This window comes from Martes martes (genome assembly GCF_963455335.1).
Source record: "Martes martes genome assembly, chromosome: 9".
NCBI classification, from domain to species: domain Eukaryota; kingdom Metazoa; phylum Chordata; class Mammalia; order Carnivora; family Mustelidae; genus Martes; species Martes martes.
In genome coordinates, this window is record NC_137896.1 from 27366588 (window position 1) to 27382378 (window position 15791).

At 49.4% G+C, this 15791-nt stretch overlaps 1 protein-coding gene across 1 annotated transcript in view; it reads right to left on the bottom strand.

The window, feature by feature from the left end:
- Positions 1 to 708: 708 nt before the first annotated feature.
- LOC308349068 (signal-regulatory protein beta-1-like) overlaps positions 709 to 15791 on the bottom strand; it is a gene marked incomplete at both ends in the record, with an annotated part of 48379 nt that continues 33296 nt past the window's right edge. The window contains 5 exons of the mRNA XM_080813610.1: positions 709 to 782; positions 5463 to 5570; positions 8507 to 8845; positions 9428 to 9748; positions 12440 to 12796. Coding sequence (XP_080669736.1) covers positions 709 to 782; positions 5463 to 5570; positions 8507 to 8845; positions 9428 to 9748; positions 12440 to 12796 — 1199 coding nt within the window. The remainder of the gene's footprint in view (positions 783 to 5462; positions 5571 to 8506; positions 8846 to 9427; positions 9749 to 12439; positions 12797 to 15791) is intronic.

Here is a 15791-nt window from a genome sequence, read left to right on the forward strand (position 1 = left end):
AGTGTCAGAAGTAGGGATGGCAGAGGTGGGCACAGTGGGGAGGCAGGGACAAGCATTGTGGTGGCCCCTGGAGCCTTCTCTGTCTGAATGCTGTCCTAGAGAGGCCAAGGACTCCATGCTCTGAGGAGAGAAGACACTCCCTGCCTCCATGATGTCAGAGGAAGGGGATTATGATGAAGGAATGACCATGGGACTTTTAACACTTTTTCTTTAGATTATCAAATGGAAAGACAAGGGGCCACAAGCTGAGAACCTACTGGGCCAGTTGCTTGGGATTTCCAGAGCTTATGGAATTCACATGCTTGTGCTCATTCCTGAGGCTCATCCCATCCCAGTCTCACCAGGCTTCACCTCTGCTGATGTAGAGGCTCAAAGACATGGTATGGAAAGTGTAAGGGCCTACTTAATCAGAGGGAGCCATTTTGTTGCAGTGAACTTAGATTGACACTGCCCCTCCCAGAAGAACTTCCTTGCAAAGCCTAGATACAAGGGCAGGTCAAGCCAGGTGAAGACATCCAATCAGAGGGGCACGCATATGTCTACTAGGGTAAATTGAAATTCAATTGGCCGCCCCTGTGTAACCTAGCAGGTTTTTTTGTGTGTTGCAGATCTAGCATGACTGTGCAGTTTTCTCTGTGTATTGCAATCTCATTGGCTACCTGTGTATAGGCCGGCTAAAAGTGCCTCTATAAAAGTTAGTTTGCATGGCTAGTAGGGGCCGTAAGAGCTGTAAGCCTCGTCAGGAGCAGTCTCGCAGGAGCAGTAAGAGCTGTTAGTAAGAGCTGTTAAGAGTCGTCGGGGAGTGGCCTTGCCAGAGCATCCTCCTTCTGGGGAGTGGCCTTGCCAGAGCATCCTCCTTCTGGGGAGTGGCCTTGCCAGAGCAGCCTCCTTCCAGGGAGGGCCTAGTCTGGGGAGTGGCCTCGTCGGCAGCAGCCTTGTCTGGAGCAGCCTCGTCCACAGCGGCCTCGTCCAGAGCGGCCTCATCCAGAGCGGCCTCGTCCAGAGCGGCCTCGTCCAGAGCGGCCTCACCCAGAGCGGCCTCGCCGGAAGCAGCGTAATGGGGAGCAGAGTCTGCATCATTGGGGCTGTAGTCCTCGTAGTCGTCATTGCCTCTTCATCGTCGGGAGCAGCCTCGTCTGGGGAGCAGCCTGTCCGGGGAGCGGCCTCGTCCGGAGCGGCCTCGTCTGGAGAGGGCCTCGTCCGGAGTAGCCTCATCTGGGGAGCAGCCTCATCGGGGGAGCGGCCTTGTCGGGGAGTGGCCTCATCCAGAGCGGCCTTGTTCGGAGTGGCCTTGTCAGGGTCGTCGTCACCGTCTCTTCGAAAGAGACAGCCCCTATCAGCCGGTTTGATTTTCGATGCTTGGCGCGAAATAAAGCTTTGCTTGACTTTCACTTTGCATCAGTCTTGTTCCTTTTATCACGGACCCTAACAGAAAGAGGTTAGAGTTCTGCAGATGGTGATGATTTTTGTCGTAGAGGATGGAAGGGGCTCCATCCCCATGTTGATGAGACACTGGATGTGCCAAGGTCCCAGGCTTGACCTTGGGCATGGAGGCTTTCCTCAACTGAGGCCATCTCAATGAGGGCTGACAGCTAAGGGCCATCTCCTCAGGCCTAGTGTATCACAGGATCCACCACCCTCTGCAGAGCCCTTTCCACCTCAGTTGCTTGGGCACAGGACATGGATTAAGTGCATCCACCACTGAGGTCTTAAAGCTACCCTACTTCACCCAAGCACCCAGAGTTCTCTGACTCCACCTGATCTAACCTGGGCTTCACTAATTGGAAACATTTAGGGTGGATATTATGGGGGACTGAGAAGAAGGTTCTTTGGGGATCACTGAGTGACAGGCTTTGGGGTGAGCTCTAGCAAAGGACAGAGAAAGGATGAGGAAACTTACACTTGTAAAGTAAGATAAAATCTGGGTATAGAAACGCAGACATCTCCCCACCACACATTTCCTCGAATTGCCCTCCAACGTGCGCAAGAGGCAGAGATCCAGCTGAGGACAAGATGTTGACATTATTTTTTTAGAATAGAGTTACATTTTTGGAATAGTTTTACATTAGAGAAAAATGGCGACAATCACACAGAGTCCAATATGTAGGTGCATACAGTATCCTCTCTTTATAGCATTTTACAGTAATTTGTTGCATCTGCTAAAATTAGTGAACCAATATTGGTGCATTGTTATTAACCAAAATCCATAGTTTGTCTTAGCTTGGGCCGCTATAACAAGATAGCATAAACTGGATGCCATGAAACAACAGTAACTTATTTCTTACAGTCCTGGAGGCTGGAAGTCTGAGACCAGGGTGCCATGATATTTGGGCTGTGATGAGATCTCTCTTTGAAGTTGCAGACTTCCAACTACTTGTATTTTCACCCAGTGGATGGAGTGAGCTGGCTGTCTGGCCCCTTTTCATGATGGCAATGATCCCATTCATGAGGACTCCATCCTCATGACCTCATTATCTGCAAAGTCCCCACCTCCAAATCCCATGAGCGTTGGAGAGGTACAATTATTCAGTCCAGAAGAGACTTCCTTAGTTTTCACTCCATGTCCCCTTCTGTCCCAGAATTCCATGGATGATTCCACATTACATTTTCTTGTCATGACTCTCTAGGCTCCTCTCAGCTGTGAGACCTTCTTGGACTTTCCCTGATGGCGACGGCCTGACAGTTTTGAGTGCTGCTCAGGTATATGTTGGAATGTCCCTCATTGCAATTTTTTGGATGCTTTTCTCATACACAGACTGGGGGAGTGGGTTTGGGGAGGAAGGTCACAGAGGAAAAGTGTCGTTTTCATCATATCATATCAGGGAGCACACTGTGGCCGTGGTTTATGAGTATTGGTGAACTTGTGATCACGTGGCTGGACTGCATTTGTCAGGTGTTCCCTCTGTAGTTACTAACTATTCCTGCGTGCCATCCTGTCACCTTTGGAGGAGAGTCAAACCAGTGACTGCACTGCAGGAGTAAGCAGTTAAGCTCCCTTCTGAGCTTGAAGTGTCTAGATAAATCATTTGGAGCTCAAGAAGGCATAGCTACCAGGGGCATGGTGACAGGACTGCTGGTCCCCAGAGTGTGGATATGCAGCCAGAGGAACAGAGTGAGACAAGCTTACCACATCATTGAAGAAGGTGGTGGGAGGGAAGGTAAAATATCGCAAGGATGTGACACCAGAAGTATTCAAATTAATATTGTAAGGATTTCACAACATTGAAAGTACAAGGGATTGAATGTTGGAAGATGATCCCAACTGAGACTGAAGTGAGGTAATTCACATGGTGGCCCTATATGGTCAACTATGCAATCAAAGAAGAAGGTTAGCACTGTGCAAACTATTCATGATGAGTTTTTACAAAATAACAAAATGCTTCCCTTTTCAGTGTTTCTAATATTTGAAATACAATACACCCAATAAATAATGGTTCTATTATTTTTTCAGTTTCCTATACATTCGTCATTGACATTTGGAAACGTTCTGTGTTTTAAAAACGTTTTTAAAGGTCACATAAAAATCGTTATTCTCCCTGGTTTGTTGAGATCACTTTGCATGGTTTCAGCTGCACCATCATTGTTCTGTCCTGCACCATCGTGCAAAGTGAGCACTGCCTCCACTTATCATGTCAGCTAATCTTAAGTTCTACGAAAACAATTTAATTAGGCTGTGAGCTTTGGGAACCCAGAGTGAGAGAAAGGAATTGCTATTTCATACAGGGTGGTTTATGGAAGGGACTTTTTAATAAGGTGACCTGTAAACAGAACTTAAAAGAGGAAGAGAGTGTCATACAGATCTTTAGGAGGAAGAAGCAGAGACACAGTCTGACTTCCATTGTCATGGAATCACTGTAGCTGAAACTGAAGAGCCTGTAAGAGATGAAGAATGGTCCAGGAAGGAGTGTTGGTGGCCAGGACCAGGGAGCAGCCTTGGGGTGAGTATTGCAGATTCTGGGTGGAGCTCACTAGTTTTGGGAGGAGGCTTACACTCACTCCTGAGAGCTTCTCAAGAATGTTATAAGCAAGTTGTGAAACACTGTTACCTTGCCATTGGTAACATTGGGAGTGTTGACACCATGGAAGTCCACGAGCACTACAAATCAGGCTTCTTTTCCTTTCCCTGAGTAGACTGCTTCACATTTACCATCTGGCCACTGGATGTAGCATCTGAAGGCAGAACTGAATATGGGATATAAAGTAAGAAAACCGAGGATGGCTCCAGGCTTCTCAACTGCCAGCTCCTGTACATGAGCAGTGGGGCTGGGAAGGATGACGGTGACAGAAGAGCTAGTGTTCCCATCACAGGGAGGAGGGCATCTTGTCCCTGGGACAGAGGAGTAGGACATGTAGGCAAAGAGGAAGGAGAATCATTTCTCTTCTTCAAACCAGGATGAGATTCATTTTATTTAAGACCCAGTGAAGAACCTCACCAAGTCTGGAATGTCTGGGGTTTGGCAGAAATAACTCCCAAGAACATGGACGTGAGCATGTAGTTCAGGCCACAGTCCCCAGAAGATAAATGAAAGGCACCTGGTATGTGTAGGTGGGACTTGTTTCTCACATTCAGGCAGATATGCATGCATCAGTCCCCAGAACAAGTTCCCATAGTCCCTGCTGAGGACCTGGTATGAAGACCCAGCTCTGGGGGCATCAAGGATTGTGAGAAAGAGCAGAAGGGACTGTGGGCAGGTGGGTCTCTGGAAGAAGCAAGGTATTTGGGGCAGAGTTGGGGAAGCTTCTAGTTGTTCCTTGTTTTTGGCTGGGCCCCTCAAGGAAGGAAGGAGGCAGCAGAGACTGAGGGTGGCAAGTAGTAGGGGAGGAAGGGAGGAGCTGTGGGAACCATGTTCACAGTTGATTATCTGCTCAGCATTCCAGAAATATTCCTCACGTGTCTCTTATGTCCTCGGTGCTATTTTCCTCCTGGGACACCTATTGTGAAAGGACAGGCAGACCCTGATAGAGAACTCTGCCACTTTAGCCTTCCTCCCTTAGGGCTTGATCCTCCCTCCCCATCCCCTCCAATATTTCCCACAGAGGATCAGATTGGAAGCAGTCCTCAGAGCAGCCCTCTGGCACCTGTCAGCATTCCTCTAAATGCAGACATCTTGTGCCCAAAGGAGCCCCAGTGTTCCATAATCTAGTGATGGTCTCCAAGGGATCCTCCCACCCAGCTGCCTCTCATTCAGCCTCTCTGCCCACTTCCTTCCCAGAATCCCTAGGACTCTGTCCACACCCTTTGATAGCCTTTGACCCTGTCCATGTTTATAAGTTAAAGGCCCTCTCCCCCAACACCTCAGGGAGCTGGGACCCCTGAGACCCCCAAGGGTATCAAGGGAGGTGTGTCACATGCTCTTTACTGCAGGCGGACGCTGACCCTGTGTGACCTGTGGGCTGCCCCTCTTCCTGACCTGGCTCTTTTGGGACTAAATGTGGCCTGCCCTCCCTGACCCATAACTTACAATCAGGCCCTCGCTTCTTGTGGACATAGATGGCAGAGACAGAGATGAGCAGTAGCAGCTTCGGGCCCAGGATAACAGCCATCAGGAATGGAGTAGATGGACTTGACTCTGGAAAAGAAAGGATTGGAGGCACCATCAGAGGGGGCACACTGGAGTCCATTCCCTGGGTCCTCCACTTACTCTATCCAAAGCGACTCAGGCTTATCAATGCCCTGAAGCTCATGAATTCTTCCCCTGCTCAAGGCAGAATTCGGGGTAAGACATTCTTCACCTCACTCACCCTTTCTCACTGCCAGGTGTCCTTCTTGAGGGAAGAGGTGAGGAGAACCAGCACTCCACAATGGGTAAGTTTGGTTTACTGAATTGGTCCTCATACCCAGTGGAGCAGGTCACACAGCCTCTTTCTGATGAGCCAACAGGCTCCTAGTTTACAGAGGGTGGACAGATGAGGTGGTTCAGACCCAGGGATACCCCTAATTGCTGGCCTGCAGGATGAATCTGGGACCTTGTCTTTGGACCAGGACAAAGTCAAACTTTCTGAGCTATAGGGACAAATCTCCACCTGGCCTCAAGTGGAGTGAGAATAGATGTCATGGTCAGTGGGGTGCAATGCTGTCCTGCTTTTCTCCATGCACACAGTTTGACGACTGCCATGTACAGAGGTGAGGAGGGAGGCCTCAGGATGACCTGACCTCAGGAGACCTGCAGGCTGGACAATATCCTGAGGAGGCAAGGAAATGGGGTCTAAAGCTCAAGAGAGTTTTAAACACCATCCAGCCCACCTGAACCCCAGTGCCACTCACTGTCAGCTGATGTCTTTGTGTTGGACATAGAATGTTGGGTCTGGAAGAACAGCTCCTGATTTTTTGACTTTGTACAATGACCCATTTTTCTTTTTATATTTGAATTTTTAAAATCCAAGTATATTTCTGAAATATATAGAGCAATCTTAAGGGAAGGAGTAAGGCCTCACCAAATTTGCCCCTGGCATGTTAGAGAATGGCAGGTCTCTGCTGCGGAGGGTGGGGGGCGCTGGACTTTTTCTGAGTGAAAGAGCTGTGCTGTTCATGTTTGTACCTGTTTCTAGAGGAGAGCCTGCAACAGAAGGCTGGAGGAAGTGGGGGAACAGAGGCTAAGCCAATCCTCTCCATTTAAACAACTCATGAAGAACATTCAGCTTGCTTGCTCTCTGTCCAAGGCTGAGTCTTGCTGTCCTGAATTGTGTCAACATCTCCCTTTGCCAGTCCTGCCTCTTTCGCTCTCTCACACAGGTGGATCTGGCAGCAAACCACAGTGAGCTTTCTCTCTTCTCATATCATCGGAGAGTCTCCCTCCCGGGTCACCTGATGTGTGGAGTTTGTCTGGTTGAGGTGTGGAAAGCCAACTCTAATGGGCCCATTTGGACCAAGGTCTCTTTCTGCCAGCTGGTCATGAGGCCCCCAGCCCTGTGGGAGGTAGAGCAGGGTAGGTGTCGGCTTGCCCTGCCCTTGTCACTGCTGAAACCTCATCGTGGTGACCTGGGCTCGTGTAAGCAGAGGAGGGGAGTATCTTGGCATTCTGGAAATGATGTGATAATTACAAGAACTACTGTTGCTGGGCATCAACCCTTCGGAGAAAGACAGTGCAAAGTGAAGACTGATCACATGTGAAAGGTTATGTGTGAATCTCAGGGGACTTCTGCGCAACAGTGCAGACTCCTACCTCCTAGAGCTGGAGGACAGAAAAAGCTGAGGACACAGTTGTGTCCAACATAAACATAAGAGTATCAGGGCTATAGAGAGGACTGAATTCTCAGCTACACTGCAGTGGGGCCCTGTTGGGGAAATATGGGAGATGGATACCGATGTGGCATAGGAACACTGGGGCCAAGACTTTCAAATCCCTCTGGGCACTTTGTAATGGGCTGCTGAGTACAAGACTGAGGCTTAACTACTCACCTCCAAATACAGCCTCTCAACCCAAAGGAAAAACAACAAAAGGACAGTAAATTCTATGGAAAACTGGCTCTTGGTAGTCCCTGAAGAGCAATGCCCAAACTGCAGAATCTCTGGAGACTAAAAAGAAAAATTTCCACGTCCAAATGCCCATCCCCTTAGGCCATTCCCCTCCCACCTTCATCAAGCACAGGAAAAGGCAGGAGATGGTGCAGACTCATCTCTCCCACCTCTCCTGGCTCAGTAGAAGCCTGCGTCCTGGAACTCACACGCATGGAGGGCTCTGAAAGGTGGAAGAGGAAGGCAACTGGGGTAGTTGCTTCTATTCTGGAGGATGAACCCACACCAGGTATCCTGAGTCCACACTCCCAATTCCCCAAGGCCAGAAGGAGGCCGAGCTGTGGTATTCCAACAAAGAAAAGTCTAGACTTGATGATTTTTTTCCCATTTCAAAAAAAATGAGAAGGAGCAAAATAAGCCCAAATCAAGAGAAGGAAATAAAAAAAAGAGGAGAAAAAGCAAAGAAATTAACAACAAACAATAGAGAATATCACTGAAATGAAAGTGGGTTCTTTGAGAAGACTGATAAATTTGAAAAACTTCTAACCGTTGTAACAATGAAAAAAAAATGAGAATGAGGTAGTTTAGCTCATCAGCTGTACTAAGTGCAGGAAATATTCATCATCTGTCCCTCATTGCCCCCTGACTCCCTTCTGTAAAATTCCAGGTCACAGGGTTGGTTAACTAGGGAAGGAGACCAGGAATGAATTGGAATTGGCATAAAGTAAATGTGCTTTGAGCGATCATGACTATTGCTGGTCTGCTGTCACAAATAAAGGTAGAGAAGTGACCCCAGGTGTGACCACACATGGTCACCTGGGAGCCTGGTCAAGACTCAAACTCCATATCCTCAGAGTCCCTTCTGGAATTTCAGAATGCCAAGTGCAGACATTTTCCGTGGTGATGATGGAAAAGTGTAGAAGGGATAGAGACCATGCTAGGTGGGAAATAACAGGAGGAGGGGGTGTCTGGCCAGGCATGGTGACTAAATCATGGTCAGGTGAGGAAGCAGGGAGCAGGATGCAAGAAACAGGATCATTGAGGCCTCACCCTGGGTTTTATGGGTTTCCTGGTCCTTCTGGTGTGCAGAGGCCACAAGGGTATGATTTCTGGTGACCGTGGGCTGCCCGTCGTGCTGCACCAGGCAGGTGAACACCACATCTTCCCTGTGGGCAGATGAGTTCACCAGGAGCCAGCTCGTCCAGTTAAAGGTCCCATCCTTGTTCTCTACAAGGTTCGAGGCCCTTGAGGCCATTTCTGTTCGGAGCACGTTGCCATTCTCCAACCAAGTCAGCTGGAGGCGCTGGGGATAGAACTTCTTCACTTGGCAAGTGACCTTCACCTGGTCCCTTGACAGGGGCTGCTGGGAAACCTCCACGGTGGGCGGAACTGAAACAGCACAGGGCAGAAGCTCTCACCTTATGGAACAGACAGAACACAGGGAAGGGGCTCGAGAACTTAGCTCCCCCCACACAGCAAGGGAGTCACCCAGAACAGGGCTAGGCATGCAGTTGGTGCTCAAACACTGAGGAGAGTCTTTGCGTATGAATGAAATCCCTAAGCACAGTGCCCAGCACACAGTAGGTGCTCAAGGATTGATGGCTCCTGATAGCTAAGAATGAGTGAAGTCAAGATTCTCAGCCCCACAGTTGGAATAGAACAACTGTAGCAAAACAAATGACATCGCCAAGCACACGGTGGCATGGAATACAGCAGGTGCTCAATAATTGGAATTGCTAAGGTACAGTAAGAGAAAATACTGAGCACAGTAATTGGCACGTGGTAGGCATTCACGACCCAGCGGCCATGGAAACAGTAGGAGGTGATGGCACATCTAGGTGCAGGTGACCTGGAGGGTCTGCCAGGGGTCAGACTCCAGTGAATGGAGGGCTTGGGGCAGGGAGCAAGGGAGGGACAGGCTCAGAGACTTGGGGCTAGACCCGGGCTGGGGCTTGGGGGAGGGACATCTACCTCGGAGGACCTCAGACAGGTTGGCAATCCCACGAAGAGGAGGGCCCCCCTGCAAGGTCACATGGGTCACCTCACAGATGACGTGGGAACGAACGTCTCCCGGGGCCAGCACCAGCCTGGTTGTGCTGGAGATGCTGTAGGACGTTCTGTTTCCTTCTGGGTCCACGCTGGTCTGGGAGGCTGCCAGCTCATTCCCGTTTCTGAACCATCTCAGGGTGATGTTTCTGGGAGAGAAGCCGTGGGACTTGCAGGTGAAGTTCACTGTCTGCTCCGGCGAGGCCCTGGCCGTGGGGCCCGACACCACGGGGGGAGAGGGTTTGGCTACAAGAGGAGCATTTGTGAACGATAAGCATGACTGTGGTCCTTAGCGCTCAGGATACATGTGAGGTGCTGTGGAGAACCCGCCACCCTTCTGAGAGTGTGCGGAGGGAGGTGTCTTCTCCTCCTCACACAGAGAAAGCCCTGAGGTAACAGAGCTCAACACTGAGTCGGGGGCAGGGTGCAGGTGTAGTTCCAGACTGGAGTTCAAGTCCCCCCTTCTCTTCCATGCCAGGTCACTTCCCACAAATCTGGGCACAGGAAGGACGTTTCTGATGGGTCTGACTTTGGCATCAACTGCTCCTACGTACCTCCCTGCAAACCTCACTGAGGTCAGAGAGCGTGTGCAGCAGTCCGTGCAGGGGACAGGGGACCCCCAAGAAAGCCGGAACCAGCTGGCCAGCTGACCACAAGTGGGGCTGTGGCAAAGCGTGGCTCCTCCTCTGTGACATGGGACAGGAGGGATTTCTCCTTCCGGGGTTGCAGGGAGGGGCAAGTAAGGGAATGGAAGCAGTTTTGCTTGGAATTTTTCACTGAATACACAGATAGAAAAGAGCAGATGAATCAGACACTGGCTGACAGGAACCTTAGTCTCATTATAGTGTTAAAACCCCCCTCTGAATATTCATCTCCAGCCATAATATGGAGAGCCTACTTGCCCCTGTTCGGCATCATGGCTTTGGAAATTATTCCCTGTGATCCCTTACCTGTAAAATAAAGACAGCTTTGTGAGGGAACTTCCCCTGGGTGGTCTCTGTCTCTCCCTCACCGAGGAGCCAAGCTACTTTGGTCCAGTTACAATGGGACTGCTTTTTTTTTTTTTTATTAAATTTTTTATTTCTTTTCAGCATAACAGTATTCATTGTTTTTTCACCACACCCAGTGCTCCATGCAATCCGTGCCCTCCCTAGTACCCACCACCTGGTTCTCCCAACCTCCCACCCCCCGCCCCTTCAAAACCCTCAGGTTGTTTTTCAGAGTCCGTAGTCTCTCATGGTTCACCTCCCCTTCCAATTTCCCTCAACTCCCTTCTCCTCTCCATCTACCCTTGTCCTCTATATTATTTGTTGCTTTTTACCGGTCATTGCTTCCCAGGGAGACTTCCTGCGGCCTCCAGCTGTTTCATCCACAACAGAGCAAATGTCCCACCTTCTCCAGCCCGACCGTGATAGCCACCTTCCTTTTCCATCTGACATTCTCACTGCAAGTGGTTATGGGGAGGGGTCCCTCCAGGTGTCCAGACATGTTGACTGGACAACAACAGAAGGAAGATGTGGGGTCCCGACAGCTGAGTCTAGAATGTGAACTCTCGCTCAAGGAGCTGAACCCCCTCCAGGATGTGCCTCCCAGTCATCCTTAGTCTGCAGAGCCAGGAATGGGGTGCCCGGTGTTGCTGGGATTGCGCGGGCCACTATGCTCTGTCCAGGCCAGTGTGCCAGGCTGCTCAGTGAAGGAGCAACACCACACAACAGGGGAAAGACTTCGGATGCTCTTACACGTGAGAAGCCGTGTCCTCCAGGAAGAGGCTCAGCACTTCACGAGATGTTTGCATACCTGTCTGATCTGGGGGTGCAAAGCTAGCCACCTCTTCCTGTGTTTTCTTAATGTTCACTGCTGAAAAAGAGAAGCATACAAGATTTACAAGAGTTTCAAGGAGAGGGTTGGCACTTTCTCCCACTTTGGCCAGCACAGTGAGTGTGCAGAGAGCAGGGCTGTGAGTCAGGCTGTGGTTCACTTCCTGCTCAGGCTGATCTGCTGAGCCTCAGTGTCTTCATCTGTAAATGGGTGAGATGGTCCCTCTAGCTTCATTCACTCTCATCCAGGGCATTCCCTGTGTGGGCAGCTTGGGGAAGAGGAAGGAGAGCTCTCCCAGGAGGAACAGATCTACCCGGTGCTAGAGCCACGTACTAGCACTGGTTCCCTGGCAAGGGACATACCACTGGGAACTCCTGTAACACCTGCACAATCAGGATAAAACCACCTGCATGCCTATGTCCAGGAGCTGAGGGGAGACTCAGTGCTCTTATGGGAGTCAGTCCCTGAGTTGAATGATGCTTTTCTGCACAGACCCGCCACAAATGCCCAGCCTCTGGCATTTTCTCCATCCTGGGCTCTCAGCGTAAACAGTGAGTTTATACCTCTTCTCACTGTGATTCTTCTACGTTGAAAGAAAGACATATCCCACCTCCCTGCCCTGGGTGCATTTGTCCATAGGAAGGGAAGGGAACGTGAGCTGCATGAGAAAGGAGCCCTTCCCTGTTTTGTTTTCTGCTTCCCCTGCACGCAGATGGGAGCCTATACACAGCAGGTGCTCAGTAAGTGTTGAGTTAGAGAAGAGTCAGCCACATGGAGGGGACACTCTCTGGAGGCAGGAATAAGACTGGGTCATGTGACTGGGCAAGTCACTTAGACGGTAAGTCCCTCATCCCTGGAACCAGAGGGCTGATCAGGATTGGAAAAGGTGAGAACTGTGGACCCACAGACTGGGGTTCTAGACTTTCCCACCATTTATCAGGGGACTTACGCAAGCATCAGTACCTCTCCAGGCCTCTACTTCCCTGATTAGTGGAAGGGGCTGATGTCGGGGACACCCACCACAAGGCTAATTCTTAGCTGTTGGTCAGACAATTGCAGGGCATTCTTATTGACTTGTTGTCACAACCAGGGGACAGAGGAGGCCCAGGCCGTACTCACCGCTCACAGTGACCTGGGTGCCTGGTCCAGACTTAAACTCCACATCATCAGGGGTCCCTTTCTGGAACCTCACACAGTAGTAGGTTCCGGTGTCTGCTGGGGTGATGTTACTGATGCGGATGGAAAAGTCCGTGTTGTTTCTCCTTGTGGCATCAGAAACATTTGTTACTCGGGGCAAGTGGCCTCCTTTGAAACTGAAGATTAACTCCCGGCCTGTCCCTGTCCCCCTGAACCACTGAACCGGCCCTATGGGGCTCAGGGAGGTCACGGTGCAGCGCAGAGTGGCTGTCTGTCCGGCTGCGACTGACACTGACTTGTCAGGCTGGATCACCTGCAGCCCTGCCTCACCGGCCACACCTGGAGGGAAAACAGAGCAGTCGTCTACTCATCCTGCCGTGATCCTGCACGTCTCCTCACGTGTTTACGCACAACAGCTCCCTGACTGAGTGCACATCGGGATCGGCCCTCCCCCAGAGCCTGTAATGGGAGACCCCATCACAACCGAGGAAACAAAGACACAGAGAGGCTCAGTGATGTGGCACAGAGCAGGTTTGACTTCGCAGCTGGATTTCCTGCTTTGATGACTAGTTAGTCTCTGGAGACATCGAGAAACAGAAACTCTTTCCTTCTTACGTGAAGTGTCCTCAAAACCAGGCAGGGACAGAAATCAGAGAAGCAGGCTGCTGGTGCATCACACATACACCCAGTGTTCTTTTCCATTTCTTAGCTACTCCTCAGGGAGGAAATTTGTGATTCACCCTTGCAGCGTGTGAGCTGGTAAAACCCACGCAGTTAGCAGTATTTGCAACCAAGCATGCCTCCTAAGGAGGGCAGGTATTACAGGCAGGTCCTTGGTGTGCCAAGAACAATATGTGTTTTGGTTTCAAGTCTGGAGAAGACTGGGGTCAGGATGCTGCACTGCTAGGAGAAAAATGGGAAAAAACAGGAATGCACTGGAGGGAGACATGGAGGGAAAATGAGAGGGGAGAGGGAAGAGGACCAGGTCATGAGGAGCCAAGGAAAGGTGAAATACCTACCATTTGTGTATCTATATTCCTCCTATTTCTATCTCTGGCCCACGCCTTGCCTCTCAGCTATGCTATGTATGTCCAAACACCATTCGACCTTTTTCTTAGCTAGAAGTAAACTTCTCACAGCTAACATGTCCTAAACTGAACTCAGTTTCCCACACATCCTTGCACATCTCAGGAGAGGCACCTTTATTTTCCCAAATGCTCAGGTCCTGACCCTTGGGTGCCTTTCTTTCCCACCTCAATTCCTATGCACCAGGACATCCTAATGGCTCCCCTACTGCAGGCACCCACAGTCTGACCTCTTTCCCCTTTCTCTGCTGGGTGCTGTCTTGCTGCAAACGACTTTTCCTTGTTCACTTAGATGCACTGAGCTCTTGAGGGCTCTAGCTACTTCTCCCGATGCCCTATAGTACACCATTCTCAACCAAATGCCAGAATAAAACTCATGTCAGACTGTGTCACTTCTGTCTTCAAAACCTTGCAATAGCTACCATTTCATTCAGAATAAAAGCCCAAATCCTTGAACAGTGCAAGAGGATTCAGCTCTCATGATGTTCCCAACGAAGGCTCTTGCCCCAGAAAATCATATGGCTCACCCCCCCCCACCTTCTTAAAATCTTTGCTCCAGGGTACCTGTTTAAATACATCCCACCCTAGCATTTCTCCCATTGTCGTATCCAGCTGTACTGTCCTGCTTTTTCCTTAAGGCTCCTCACTTTCTGTATCCTTTGTTATTTACTGATTTATTGCGTCTATTATTTCCTGTCCTTTCTGCCACTATGATACAGCTTCTACAAGGGCAACTACTTTGTCTCTTTTATTCATCGATATGCCCTACGTTAATATAATTGTTCTTGTCACCTAGTAGGTATATAGTTAATATTTGTATATTGTGTGAGTTGCCCAATGTGACCCCTTTCCGATACCATGAACTCTATTTTCAGTGGAGATTTCTCAGGATAGTATATTGGAAGCTGAGTTTCCCACATAGATGACTTGGAGGAAGCAAACACTTGCATAAACCCAAAATACTTGAGAGAAGCAAACCACAAATGTTCCTTACCACACCATCCCCTTCCCCACACTGACTGAAAGATCTGCAGAAATGTCATGGGATGGGTGTGGGGTCATAGGGTTTGAAAAGAGCAATGATTAGACATGTCAGATCTAGAATCAGACTGCCTAGGTTCCAATCCTAGCTCTCGCATTTATACTCAGTGACCTTGGCCCTCTCTGTGCCTTCTTTTCTTATCTCCAAGGTAGAGGTGAGAAGAATGTCTACTTTGGATACAAAGATTGCATGACATAATGGACATAGGCATTTCCAGGTTATGTGTGTGGCACATGGTGAGTGCTCAGGAATTTAGAAAGTTATCACTCATGAGATTTCCTGAGGCACAGAGGCATCAGTGGACACCAGATAATGGGGATCGGGATATGAAAATGGATATAATTACAGATCACACAGGCAAGAGTCTCTGAATTTGTGTCCCCTTCTTTCCTTGTCCACTTGAATCCAGCATGGAGGCATTTCCAAGGTAGTAATGCACAAGGTTCTACTCATTTTACCAAGAGAGAAGTTGGTTTAACTTGAGAGCTTGGTGAGGGGTGAGAGGTAGGTTTAGAGAATTAAAAAAGAGGATGAGTAGCTCAGAGACAGGGAACCAAACATCTGTCCAACGTGCATTTCACGCAGACTGCCTGTATTATGAGGAGAAAAAGCAAAGTGTTTTCAAAAATCCCATGTGTGTGCACACAGACATATGTGTACCTTTCCTTATGCCCATTCCTATGCACACACACACGTGCACACACACGAAGAGGTAAGTGCATTCCCTGTATATGTACAGTGTGGCCCAGCATGCTAGTACAGAGATTGTTTTGAGGATTAAGTGAAATTATAGTACATGTTAAACTTCAGTGACAATTTAGCACCTAGGAAACATGCAGCACATCATTAAGAAGAGTTTATGAGTACACACAGCACAGTGGAACTCTGGAGACCTCTGCGTGTGATGTGTGATGGCTCTCCTTTTGTTTACCTGTCTGTGTTTCTGATGTTTCTACACTTGGCCTCCACTGAGGAGCCAGGCAGCATAACATGGTTAACAGGGTGAACTGTGGAGCTCAGTGGGTTGGACATGAACCCCAGCTGATCCAGGGACTAAAGTAGGTGACTCTGGGCTGGTTGCTCTCTCTAACTCAGTTTTCCTATCTGCGATCAGGAGTATAGTCATAGCTATCAGCAGGGATGTTGTGGGGATTAGATCAATGAACACACACAAAGCTGTCATTGTGACCCATTGAAGCATTGATTC